This window comes from Hydra vulgaris, chromosome 02 (assembly GCF_038396675.1).
Source record: "Hydra vulgaris chromosome 02, alternate assembly HydraT2T_AEP".
NCBI lineage: Eukaryota > Metazoa > Cnidaria > Hydrozoa > Anthoathecata > Hydridae > Hydra > Hydra vulgaris.
In genome coordinates, this window is record NC_088921.1 from 53010884 (window position 1) to 53025000 (window position 14117).

General features: G+C 27.5%; 2 protein-coding genes across 2 annotated transcripts in view; both read left to right on the forward strand.

The window, feature by feature from the left end:
• The first annotated feature begins 303 nt into the window (after positions 1 to 303).
• Positions 304 to 2355, forward strand: LOC136076547 (uncharacterized). The gene is made up of 3 exons (XM_065789880.1): positions 304 to 694; positions 783 to 892; positions 1061 to 2355. The coding sequence occupies exons 1-3, from the start codon at positions 581 to 583 to the stop codon at positions 1218 to 1220; spliced, it is 384 nt and encodes a 127-aa protein (XP_065645952.1). The 5' UTR covers positions 304 to 580; the 3' UTR covers positions 1221 to 2355.
• Positions 2356 to 10647: 8292 nt separating this feature from the next.
• Positions 10648 to 14117, forward strand: part of LOC136077029 (uncharacterized) — a 7834-nt gene continuing 4364 nt past the window's right edge. Inside the window, exon 1 of the mRNA XM_065791358.1 lies at positions 10648 to 10824. Coding sequence (XP_065647430.1) covers positions 10747 to 10824 — 78 coding nt within the window. The 5' untranslated portion in view covers positions 10648 to 10746. The remainder of the gene's footprint in view (positions 10825 to 14117) is intronic.

Genomic DNA, 14117 nt, shown 5'->3' on the forward strand with positions numbered 1-14117 from the left:
AAAAAGGAGAGGACCTAGAACAGATCCTTGTGGTACACCACTAAGTATATCAACTCAATCTGTAACACTTTCACCTAAAGCCACTAGTTGTTTTCTATTAGCTTTTTTAAAGCCTGTTTACAATACATCTACAGGTGTTCCATTATCCCAATAGGCACAGGACGTCCTTGGACGTCTATAGAACGTACCGTTTAGGTCCATTTGTCCAAGTTCAAAATGGTACGTCTTTGGACGTCCAAAATAGTATGTTGCGGACGTCCGTAGACGAGTTGCAAATGTTTACAATTTAAGCGCACGCGTGGTAGTTGGTAGGCAAAAATATAAAATAAACAAGAACTTTATTTTGGACAACTTAATAAAGGTTCACCTAACCTATGTCTTCTGACTTCAATTCTCTTGCTAATCCTGATGAAGAATTTTATTTTAGAAGTTAATATTAAAAGATAATGTTGTATTTCCCGATCCTTAAGGTATCGAGGAGAAATTTTGAAGAAATAATGCTAGTTAGTTTCCTGAAGTCAGTTATGGTGATAAATATACATATTTAGTAGAGTCACAAAGTTTATATAGCAGAGAAAGTATGAAGGCGTATAAATCCCTTGAGAGTTTCAACTGTTTTGTGTGTGGAAATGTACAAATTTTTTTTTATGCTGATTTAAATGAAGAGACTGAGTTTTGTGCTTTAAAAACAATGGTAAAAAAACAATTTTAGTGAAATCTAAAATATAACTAAGATATACGACTACAACAAATTTTTAACCAAATTAATGTTGTTATTTTAGGTCTTACCAAGTCAAAGACAAGGTAAAAAAATATCAATGTATGAAGTTTGTATATATGTTCATAAATGCAAAGGATATAATTTAAATGGAAACTGCAGTTGTGTTGTTGGGTATGTTTACTTAAGCAATTGTTTGGTTTTTTTAGTAACATAAAATGAATATGTTTACTTGAGCAATTAAGTTTTGTTTTTAAATAACATAAAATGTTATTATGATTATTTAGGATTATATTATGATTATATTATAAAAATTTAAGTTTTTAATTACTAATGTTTTAGATTTGGATCAGCTTGCAGTCATATCGCATCTCTACTTTTTAAAGTTGAAGCCTGCATAAGACTTAAAATAAATAAAATTTCTTGTACAAGTTTACAATGTGAATGGAAAAGATCTAAAAAGCATGTTGGTCCCACAGCATTAGCAAACTTAAATTTTTAGCTGCTTAAAAAAAAATACATTGCTCTTACATAATCAACTATCCAAGAATGCTATGAAAATTGTTATTCTTATAAACAATATGCTAGTATTTTAAATTCCAAATATAACAAACTAAAAGAACTTTATGCAAGGACTTTATGCAGCTGTTTTTACAGCTATACAGATTTTTTGTTTTCTAGTGAAACTGATATAGCAGAAAAAACTGATGAAATCTCAGAACCTTTGACATATTTATTCAAAGCAAGTTAAACGAATTTACAAAAAATGTAATACCCGAAAATCTTTTAACAGAAATAACTTGTGCACAACATTTTTCAAAGTGTTGGAAAGAGTATAATTGTGGTAGGATTACTGCCACCTACATTTATGAAGCATGTCACTTGTTAAAAAATGTTAACAAAATCCTGCAGTATAAATCTTTTGATGGAACAATAGCTACAAAGTATAGAACTGAAAATGAAGGTAAAGATAGAGAAAAATATTTTCAAATTATGTCACAACAACATAAACATTTTAAAATAACTTTGACAGGATTGTATATCAATGAAAAATTTTTTGAGATTGGTGCAAGCTCTGGTGCATTTGTAGAATGTTATTGTCATGGAAAAGACCTTGTGGAAATTAAATGCCTTTACTAGTGTGTAAATGGTTTTATATAATTAAAGAGTGATACAAAATTTCCATTGGATTCTAATCATGTAATCAGACTTATTCCTACCACATACAAGGTCAAATGTTAATATGTGATGTACCTTATTGTGATTTATTTATATGGTCCCGTAATGAATTTTACTCCCACTGCTTGTCAAAGAATAAACCGTTTTGCGAAGACATGCTTGTTTAGTTAAGTAATGTGTTTACTTTCAAGTTATTAACTAGAAATTGTTTGCCAAATTCAGAATATTTAAGTAAAGTTTACTGTTTATGTCAAAAAGCACAATTTGGTCAAATGGTTTCATGTGCCAATATTAATTACAAGTATGAATGGTTTCACTTTGCCTGTATTGGAATAAAATAAGTTCCTAAATGAAAATGGTACTGTCCTCTGTCTAAATACAAAAAAGTCTATGCAAATTTAAGATTTATTTTTAGATTGTAAATAATAGTATGTTTTAATATATATTTTCCCCACCTAAAATATTTATTTATATAATTTTGTTAAGAAAGAAGTATTCAAATACTATTTCAATATTTTAAATAGAAAATTGTTTATAATTGTTCAGAAATGTTTGATAGTTGGTTAGAAAAAAACACTTGTTTAAATTAACTATTGCACAAATTGATATCATAATATCATTCAATAAGTCTACAAGCATTATCTATTTGTGTTTCAGTGTATTTATCTTGTTGTATTGCTCTAATCCAAAAATTCCTTCCATCTTTTTTTTTCTTCTGTTGTTGTTACAAATGGAATTCGGTAAAAAGTTAAACAATTTCTTTTTTTTCCTACCTAAGTAACCAAAAGCACAACAAGATACAGGCATTGTGTGTATATGTTTTATTTAATTTTGCCTACCAACTACTGCGCATGCGTTAGTTTACAGCATAAATGTAAACATTTGCAACTGGTCTATTGGACTTACTTTTACGCATGTGTAAATATCTTAAAATTTCGCTTTGATATTCTATTAAAGATTTAATTGACAATAATCTCTTGTATATATATATATATATATATATATATATATATATATATATATATATATATATATATACATATATATATATATATATATATATATATATATATATATATATATATATATATATATATATATATATATATATATATATATATATACATATATATATATATATATATATATATATATATATATATATATATATATATATATATATATATATGCAATAAATGTTAGTTTTTAATTTTTTAGCATTAGTTTCTAAAACATTTGAAATTAATGATAAAGAAAGATTGGCTAGTCCGAAATCTAAGTTTAGTGGAATAATTATTTTTATATTTAAATGAGGAGGATGGCATACCTAGTCAGTTTTTATAGTTCACTTTGTCTATGCTACACTAATGATTCAGCCAAGATTTACATATATATATATATATATATATATATATATATATATATATATATATATATATATATATATATATATATATATATATATATATACACACACACAAGGGCGTATTTGAGTTGAGACCATGCGGCTGGAGGGGAGGGGGGAGGGAGGAGTAAAACTAATTTTTCTTCTATACTGACTAAAAATAATTTACAGTCGTTTACCTGTAGCTTTTTTCCTGTTACTCATTCCCTTTTCAAGTAAATAAATAAAAATAAAAGTATCAAATTGAATTGAGTTAAATATTTATACATATATATATATATATATATATATATATATATATATATATATATATATATATATATATATATATATATATGTATATGTATATGTATATATATATATATATATATATATATATACACATATATATGTATATATATACATATATATGTGTATATATATATATATATATATATATATATATATATATATATATATATATATATAATGTTTACATATATATATATATATATATATATATATATATATATATATATATATATACATATATATATATATATATATATATATATATATATATATATATATATATATATATATATATATATAATATTCCATTTATTTAACCATAAAATATGAAAATTTACAATAATATTTATAAACTCACATAAATAAGGTTAGGTGTCACTCATATAGTTAAAAACTAGTTTTTAACACTAAGTATATTGAATATAATATTCACGAGCTGCATTCTTTTAAAACATAAGGATGAACAAAATCAAAATCGACCGATTTCGACTAATCAAGTGCTTTAAGTCTAGTTTGAACATCATTTTGTGTTATTATGTGTATTTTGTGTTTGATAATAAATTTAAAGATATATTATGAAACTCAATATTGGTTTCACCATTATCATTAACATACGCAGAATGAAAATATTTATTTAGTTCAGTTGCTATAGCGAATTGATCATTTATGGTTTCCCCATTTTCAATTTCCAGAGCTCCACTTTAAGTTTTCACTAATTTCTTCTCATTGATATATTTATAAAGCAATTTAGGATTCGATTTAAACTTGCTTGCTAACTTTTTAATTGTTTTATATTATTCTTGATATCATTTTTTATTCTAATTTTTAACTTATTATACTGAGTTTTTGTTGATTCATCATTCCAGCCATTACATTTATAAGCAAGCCATATATTGTTTTTAGTTCTTATTTTATGTTTCAATCCAAAAGTAATTCATTTGTTTCTGTTCCTTCTATTTTGATAATTAATTTTTGCGATAAACAGATTAGTTGCATAATTGTAATGATACAAAAATAAATCATACATTTCATTTATAGATTTACTTTTAAATTCATTTAACCAATCTACATTATTAAGATGACTATTAAATTATTCATAATTTCCTTTTTGATATAATCAAAATGAATTTCTTGTGCTCGTTAGAAGACTTAAGTTAGTTCATTAGATAATAACACTTTAATAAATGATGACGTCCTGTTTGACATTTCCTAAAGGAGCTGAGTGAGTTATAGAAACAATTTTGTTTTTATGGTTTGTAATAATAAGGTCGAAAATATTAGTTGATTTGATGTTTGCTCTTTGGAATGTTGGCTCACATACACATTGACACAGAAAACAATCTTCAAGACATTCAATAAATTTATTAGTTTGACATTCATTATCAGTCGCTGAAAAAGGATAATTATTATCAGACCAATCTATTGTATTATAGTTGAAGTCGCCTGAAATAATAAGATTGCTATATTCTATCTGATAAATGCTCGTTTTAGCAGCATTAATAGATAGCAAACAAAGTTATTGTACTCATGAGGTATATCTGGTAGTCATTTTTGTATTTTTAAAAATCTGCAAGTCCATATTTGTTTAACAAAGTTATCGTTTAACTGTAAACTATTTGTTTCAAAATGATTAATAATTTGTTTGACATATATACAAACACCTCCTCCATGAGTCTTTCTATCATTTCTGATTCAGTAATTCTGAAAATATTATAACTAATTATGTTTACATCTGATTCTGCTTTACACCAAGCTTCTATAACACAAATAACATCCGGTTTATTTATTTCGCATTGTAACCTTAACTCATCAATCTTATTATTCAGAGACGTTGCATTTTTGTACCAAATCATCAGTTCTTTGCATTTTTGAGTATCGTGCTCCTTGTTTATACTTAAATCATATTTCTTACGCTCATGAAAATTTACTTATTCAATATCTAGCAGTCTCTTATCGCTCAGCAACTTTTTAAGATTGTGAACTCCACCACTAAACTGATTTTATTGTTAGCTTCATAGTTAAAGCATCGTATGTAATTTATGTCTTTTTTGGCATTTATTTGCTATTTTTTTATTCTTACAACCTTGTCATTTCTAATTCCAAAGTAATAGTTTGCCGTGTTTATATTGTCATTTTTTCGTTTTTTATATTCTTCTCTTAATTGCTTTGATTTGTACCGTTCAGATTCAGTCAAGTCAGAATTTATAAACACATTTTCGTAGATTTTATCTTTATTCAATTCCTTAGCATTTTTTAAAACAGAATTACGTTCCAATTTATCAGTTAAAATAACAATTTTAACTGATAAATTGGAACGATGGAGCTTTATATTCTTTTTTTGACTTTAATTTGATAACACTTTTGATTTTGACATTGACCTTCATCTTTTGCATGATTGTTTCGATATTTTGTTTATCTTGTTCAATTGCTTTGACTTTATCACTTAATGTTGATTCCTCTAAACCGAAAATAACCAAGTTATTTTTTTCTTTTATCTCTTTCTTGGGTTTCATTTGCGATAGTATTAATAACTTGCATTTGATCTGGAGTCTATTTACTATCCCAATCACCTGTCATTACTGGACTAGACTTTGATTTAGAATTTTCTAAATCAAGAACTCTCTTAGTCAAGTTTATCTGTTTTTAAAGTTTCTATTAACTTTTTTATATCTACGATTATCGCTTATTGCTCAAACTTGTAAGTATTGAAATCTACTAGTTGCAAATTAACCATTTGGATTACTGGATAGGAAGGCTACCACCCTAAATAACAGTGAATTACCTCCTGTCAGTGAAATAACATTGTTATTATTAATAGTATTGCTTATTAACACAAATAGAACTGTTAGTTTTTTGTGTTTTTTATTGTCGTTTTTACTTTTTAACACGCATTTAGATTCCAGGTTTTTTACATTTAATTACATTATTTCGAATTCCATTTCGAGAAAAAAAATCGTTTTTTTTTCTCCAAATTTCATAAAAAGATATGGTTTCATTTTTTAATCAAATAGACTAAACAAATTTTATTCTATGAAAACTAAAAACAAGAACTACTTTTTATAGAACATTTGTTACTTGGCAAAAAAAACTTTGATTGAAAAATACTCAAAGCAAAACTTTATTATTTTAATTCTTAATGCATTAGTTACAATATATTATTAGGGGAAAGTATGCACCCTTGATCCTAAAATCCAGGGGGAAAAATGCTAAACAAAAATTTACGAAAGACAAAATTATAAAACTATTTTAGCGTTTTCTAACTTTATGGTTTTAATAAACTTTAAGAAAGTATAAATATATTTTTTATAATCAATATTAGTTTTACAATTATCATTAATTTAGGAGAATGTTATTAACACAATGCGCCCTGGATTTTATGATCAAGTTTGCACGCTTTCCCCTATGCATTCCATCGGTTATGATTTTACTTTTCAGATTTTAATTTACAAAAAAACTAGGTGCCTTCTTTTTGAAATATTATCATATAAAAATTATGTATGTATGATGTATATATTCTTAAACTTGAATAATAACGTTTTGTAGTGTTTAATAATGTTAAAAATAGTAAAAAAACTTTTTTTATTTTATTAGTAAAAAAACACGATGATTTTAAAAACACAGGACATTTAGAGACCACTTCGGAAAAAAAAGCTGGACAAATAGCGACCGTATTTTAAAAAACACACGGGACTGTTTAAAGGTTAATCGTCTATCGAAATTATTAAATAATATATAACCGGAATCGTTGCAAAAGTTTGATATAATATGCGGTAATGTAAATGCGTAAAAATGATATAACACGCATAAAAAATAATAAAAAGCGTTGAAGCAATCGAATTTCAATGTTTTATAACACGTTAATTATTTTTAATTACTCAGCTTTGTATCTAACTCCTTTTGATACTAAAGTATAAATTTACCAATATTTAGTGCAAAAAAGAGAGAAATATCATTTAAAAAATTTAGTGTTGTTCATAAATTAATGTATATCTCTTTCCTTACCGATGTCGCGAAATTCTACTAGAGCAGGCATCAATACACTTGCGTCTAAAGCAAGCGCTTTATCCACTGCTGCTCAGCGATAATATGATTCAGTAATAGAACTTTTAGACGCTTCTTAATTCTGCATCTAATCATCTGCTCATTATATGTTTAGTATTTATACTTAGTACAAAGTACGGCTAGAGCAGGCATTAATACACGGATCTCTTGCGTCTTAAGCAAGCGTTTAAACCTCTACGCTACGGCTGCTAAACGAAAATATGCTTTATCATCTAATCATCTGTTTCAATAAGTGTTAAGCATATATAATTATTATAAAAATAGCAAATATTATTTCGAACAGAACCAAAGCCTAAATTGAAGTGACTAACAAAAGGGTTATAATAAAAGAGGTATTTAACTTCTACCGATGGAACTTTTTTTTTTTAATTTAATGAATTTTATAAAGTTTGACGGCTAATACCAACAATTAATAGAACAACTTTTGAAATTATTGCCTGAAGAAGTACAGGTAAAAAAAGTAAAAAACCATCAGAAACATGCAATGCACGTAATACGTTTTTCAAATTGTTTTTCAAACACGAAACCTTTATTTAAAGATATGAACGTTTTAAACGTTTATAAACTTAACATTTATAATACCTTATGTTTTACGTTTTTTTGTATGAACAACCCATTATTAAACGGTTTTAACGATCTACTTACCCTTAAAGCAAAGAATGCATATAGCTTGCGAAATAATAGCTATTCAATGAACCCTTTTGTCGATCAAAGATTAATTTTGTATAACTTATCAAGCACCTTATCTTTGGGATAGGATTGTTCAGCCCAATTTTAATTTGTCAACCTTTTTTCTTGTTTTTAAAAATAAGTTAAAGAATATCATATTTTTATCGGATGATACATTGAAATATTTTGGAGGTATAAATTTTAACCAACTGTTTTTCAACTAGTTTAGATTGTTATTTAGATTTAAACTACTTGTGTTATATATTATTTATATTGCAACCACTTTTACTAATTCCTTACTATTTGATATGCTAAATTCAATTTCGCTGCTTAAATTTGTTAGTACTTTATCTTATTTTTGTTTCATAAAATGTTGTTAAAGACAAAATCATTGAACCTTGAATTGATTTAATTTGATTTGAGTATATCTTATCTGCTTTAATTCTATGGTTACGGATTTAATTTTTTTTTGATAGGCTCAGAGCATAGCAAAATTTGTTTAAATGTCCAAATTTGTTTAAATTAGAGATTATCGGTTATTTACCATGATGAATTGGCGTCCCCTTTTTTCTTGGTTTTTTTGTAATTATTGGAGTTTCTACTTCATTTTTGTACTTTTCCAGATTCTGAAACTGTCACGTACTTAAGTTCTGATTCAAGGAATCATTCATTCTAATGAAATTCACGAATTCATTATTAAATACTAGTAAATGTTTGTAAATAGGAGAAAACCTTTAAACTTAAAAGCCGCCTGTTTTCAAGTGAAATGTGCCAGAGATTTGATTGTCTTGACGGAGTTGTCGCTGAAATTGGCATAAAATTTATTTTGAATTAAACGCGTTATAGAAAAAAAGTTTAAGGTGGTTTTTTCTATAAGATTTAAGAGTTTTTTCAGACATAATAACATTTCCATTGAATTTTTAAAAAAGTTTACAAAGATCAATATTATTTCTCAGTTTTAAAATTTTGGGACTTTTTGAACACGGTTTGCCAAAAAGCATTTCATATACAACATTCTTCATTCCAAACAGTTTTAATAAATAATAAAATTGCTTTGGCCCCAGTCGCGCAACGCTGTTGTGCCTACCTTACCCTAGACTTTTCTGTTTTAAACTGTTTAATATTTTTGTGATCCTTAACAAATTTTAACAGTGCACCCTAAAAAAAAGAAGAATGTCTACCTTTTTAGAGTGTGTCATTATAATTCATATAACGTTCGATAACCTAATCTAAAAGATTGAACAAAAACATATATGAGAAAAAATTATTTATATTTGCTAAATAATTACAGGGGAGACCGGGGCTAGTTGCTTCTGTTTTTACTCTTTGAGCTCTGTAGCCCTAACGGCAAAATTTTAAATAGTATGAATACAATGGTAACATTTTTAACTTGCATTCATTATAAAAAAATTTCTTAATTCCTCGTGGGACCTTTAAAAAAAAATTTGCCAACTTCCCCACCCCGGGGTAAGTTGGCAAGTTATGCACATGATTATTAATGCACTATTAGGTGCAAAATTTATAAAAGTTTCTTTGCTACTTATTTTGAAAACAACTTTAAGCCAGAAGCCTAATATTACATTTAGCTGCTACCAAATATTAGTCCATATAACAAGCCAAACAACAGCCCACTTTTTTTTTCACAAATTAGCTCATAGCATTTACTTTTCCATAGTAAATGCTATGAGCTAACTTGCCCCGTGAAAATTTTGTCAACTTGCTTAAAACTCTTTTTTTCATTAAACAGTCTATAATAGATCCTGAAAAACGGCAACTATTGAAAAAAATGACTGATAATAGTAAACCAGTTTTGACTGAATTTACTACTTCCATCAATTTTTTCATCAACTTTTTTTCATACAACTAACTATTTTCTTTGTAAGGTAAAATGGAAGCGATTTTCCAATGTTAATTTCCGATGTTCCGATGTTAATTTACATTTTTAAGAAAGATTTCTGTTTGAAGACATTTATGTTACAGGAAATATTTAGATTAAATTAAATCATTAAGTCTTACCACAGTTCCAAATTTTTTTTTCCAATGGTGTTTCCGCTAGTCATCCCTGATAAGGTAAAATACGCTCGCATGCAACTAAAACCGTGTGGTAATAAAAATACAATACAATAAAATATACAATATAAGATTAACATACTTAATACAAAATGCCCACGAGATGCCTTGAACGCGCAATTTTATCTATTTTAAAAGTTATTTTTTTATCATTATTAGATATTATCAGATATTTATTTTATTTATTTATATAAAAAAATAATAAGTTATTATTTTGGTATATTCTATCTGTATAGACTGAGCATTGTTTATGTTTTCGGTTATCACAAAAGTTGCGCATCCGTAAATCAACAAATAATTTCTTTTTTTCTTCTTTTTAATTAAAATAAAAGCAAATTAATTTTACTTTAAAATGATTAATATGAATCATTTTGAAAAATGGGAGTTAGAAAGCGATTTAAAAGCTGCCAAGTCAAAGAGTGCAAGTGAGGTAAACATAAATTTTCTTAAACTATTTTGCCCATATATACATGAATATTTATTTCATATATTTGTGGTTATATTAATTTCGAATTAAATTTACTACATAATCATTTATTAAAAATATTTTTTATACATTATAACATTAGGCAACATTATATCTAGGCATTAATACCTTAATAGCTAGACACTTGGCTAGAGACTTTTTTATTTAAAAAGAAATTGTTAAAAAGAAGTGCAGAAATTAGAAAATTAACTCAAATTATATTGAAAACTAATAAATCAGAAATCAGCTAAGTAAAAAAAATAAAAATAAAGATAAAAATAATTTGACAGCTGTTTATAAATAAATTAGAATGGTGTTTCTAAAAATAAAAGGTATGCATTTGTAAAATAAAGCATCAATGAATATGCACCAAAAAAAAAAAGTTCAAAAGTCATTTTAGTTCTAGTTAGTACTTTAAAAAAAAAGGATGATGTCATACATATTATTCTTGTATTATTACTCTGCAATGTTTCTACAACTGATATCATAGCAACTAAAGATTATTAAATATTTTTGTTAATGATAATTGTTTGTTAACTATTTTTTTTCTTCCTAGTTTTGAATATTTTGATACATTAAGTAGTTTCATTTACTGTTTACTGAATGTAATTTATATTGATTTTTGATAAAGGTTTCAGATTTTCTAATATAAAATGAAAAACATAAATTCTTTTTAATGATCTCAAAACCATCAGTTTATTTATACATATTTTCTGTGAATCATTTATCTTTTTTTTTATAACAAAAGTCTCCTAAGCCTAGATTTTTAGTAAAAATATGTGGTAAATATATTGGTTTGAGAATAATAAACTTTAAGTTTAGGCAATATTGTTTTGCATTGATTTCTTTTAATGAAAAAATATTGTTGTTAGGAGAAATCTGATGAAAGGTATAAAAATAGTCGTTATAGTTGCAAAAAACAGCAATACATAAAAGAGAAAACCATGTTTAAATGTGAGATTGAACATGAAGTCTACATGAAGGAATAAAAGCTGTGCCCGAATTTTAGAATTTTTCAGGTACAGCTTTTATTCCTAAAGGAATAAAAGCTAAAGGAGTTCAACTAACCAACAACAGTGGCCGAATCACACTTTATGGTAATATATTTGAATCCCCTTTTTGTTTCTAGAGTCATTTTATCACGGCCCCTAACTATGCGAGATAATGTGATTCATATTGTCTTGTTTCCTCAGCCATGATCATGAACTGTTGTTTCAGAAATGTTTTTGACGTTCCATGACCCATCAATGGGATCTTCCTTTGTAAGTTTTTCCTTTAGAATGCTTATTAGTTTGACAACAAGTTCAAACATCAAAGAGTCCTATATACAACTACTTGGCACCCTTTTCAGATAGCTGCACAAAGAGCGCAACCAGTTTACTATTGAAAAATATCCGGTCAGCTGTCTGCACCATGGATTTGCAGACGTCATTTTTCCTTCTAGAACTTTGAGTATGTTGTCATGTTTCCAACGGACTTGGTTGCATTGTTTGTACACTCTTAATCCAAGCACATGACCACCCACAAGTTTTTCCTGCAATTTTGAATTCGAGCCATATTTTTTCAAGAGTTCTTGAACCCTGCAACTTGACACTGTTATTATTGATGATAATGTCATCAGTAAATGAATCCGTCCCAGACTCAACAACTTTGTCTAAAGACAATACCTTTCTTAAGATTTTAGCCATTACTCTAGGTGCTACATTCAAGCCAAAACAGAATCTTGTTAGACAGTAATGCTGTCCTTCATATTACACAACTTGATATTTCCATAATGCTTCGTCAACATGAATCTGTAGGAGCACTTTCTTTAAATCAATTATCTCAAGATTTTCTCTGAGTTTTCTCCAGCAGCAAAGTTTGGGTTTGCAAATACTGTCATCTGCAGTATGACTAGATACAAATTGGTTCAGCTCAGGGTAGTCCATCACCAGATGTACTTTTAATTTTTTTTGTTGAATTACTCCCATCAATGGAATGATACCATTACATTTCTCTTCAGTATGGTTTCAGCCATTCCTGTGTTATCCATTCTCTTATTTCCATTAGGTACTCACTTTTAATGTCTTCAGAGATATGATAATTTGGAATTTTGCTTGTTAAAGTTGGTGCTTCCAGCAGCCATTTCCAAGACATGCTCCAACTGCCATTTTTAAATTCTGCTATGAAGTATTTATCAATCAGTTTTTAAATAGTAGGGGGGATACTTCACTCATTTTTTTTTGAGAGACTGCAGTAGCACCAATAATTAGTTGTTCTACATTGAACTTTATGGTTTTGCTGTCTCTCCGGACTTGGACATCTTCAAGCAGTCGTATCGCGTTCTTACCAATTAGCATTTGATATTTGGGAACAATGTTGGCAACCAAGCATTCCAAACAAAGAATGGTATCATTTATAGAAAGATCAACAACAATCTTGTGTTTTACTTCAATTGACTTCCCATTCATCATCACAACTTTTCTCTTGCTGGTTTGACATTTTTTATGTTTATAATATCATGACTTAAACTTAATTTAGAGCATCCAGTGTCCAACAATGTTTTTATTTTTCTTCCATTGACAGAGAGTTGGCAGTTTTAAATTTTGTAGGAAGTTGCTTGCACAAAAATGAGTGGCCTCCCTTACATGTTTTTTGACTACTTTACATTTTTTATAGCAGTGTTGAGCCAGGTGGTTGCCCATTCCACACACAAAGCTTCTCTTTTCAATTTCTTTGCGGCAGTTTTGACTGATATGTTCATCCTCACTGCAACAGTAGCACGTTATGGTCTTTTGTTTAAGTCATTTTGGAACCTGCCTTGGACTAATGGCAACATGATTCACGCAACTAACATAACTCGATTCTATAACCGAATATGGTTGATATTGAGCATGCAGTTTTCAGCTATTTTCTTGCTTCATCAGGTAATCCGAGAATAAATGTGCACCTTATCCACCCTTTGCTTATGTGAGATGATATCAACTTACTCAACCCTGTTAATTCTGCTAGATATATGTTGACGGACTTGTTCTCTTTAAAATGGCAATTTATGAACTCTTCGCATGCTGTTAGCAGAGAAAGCAGTACATGTAGAATTCCCTTAAAAACACATACCCCCTTAAACACTACATGTATAAACTTTCAGCTCTGGGTTCCACTGATTTCAATGAAATTATTAAACAATGATTGAATCAGTACCTCTAAACATCCTAGATGACAAATTAATTAAAAATTTACTTCTTTTAGAATTTTAAAATCCTCAAAAAGAGAATGGA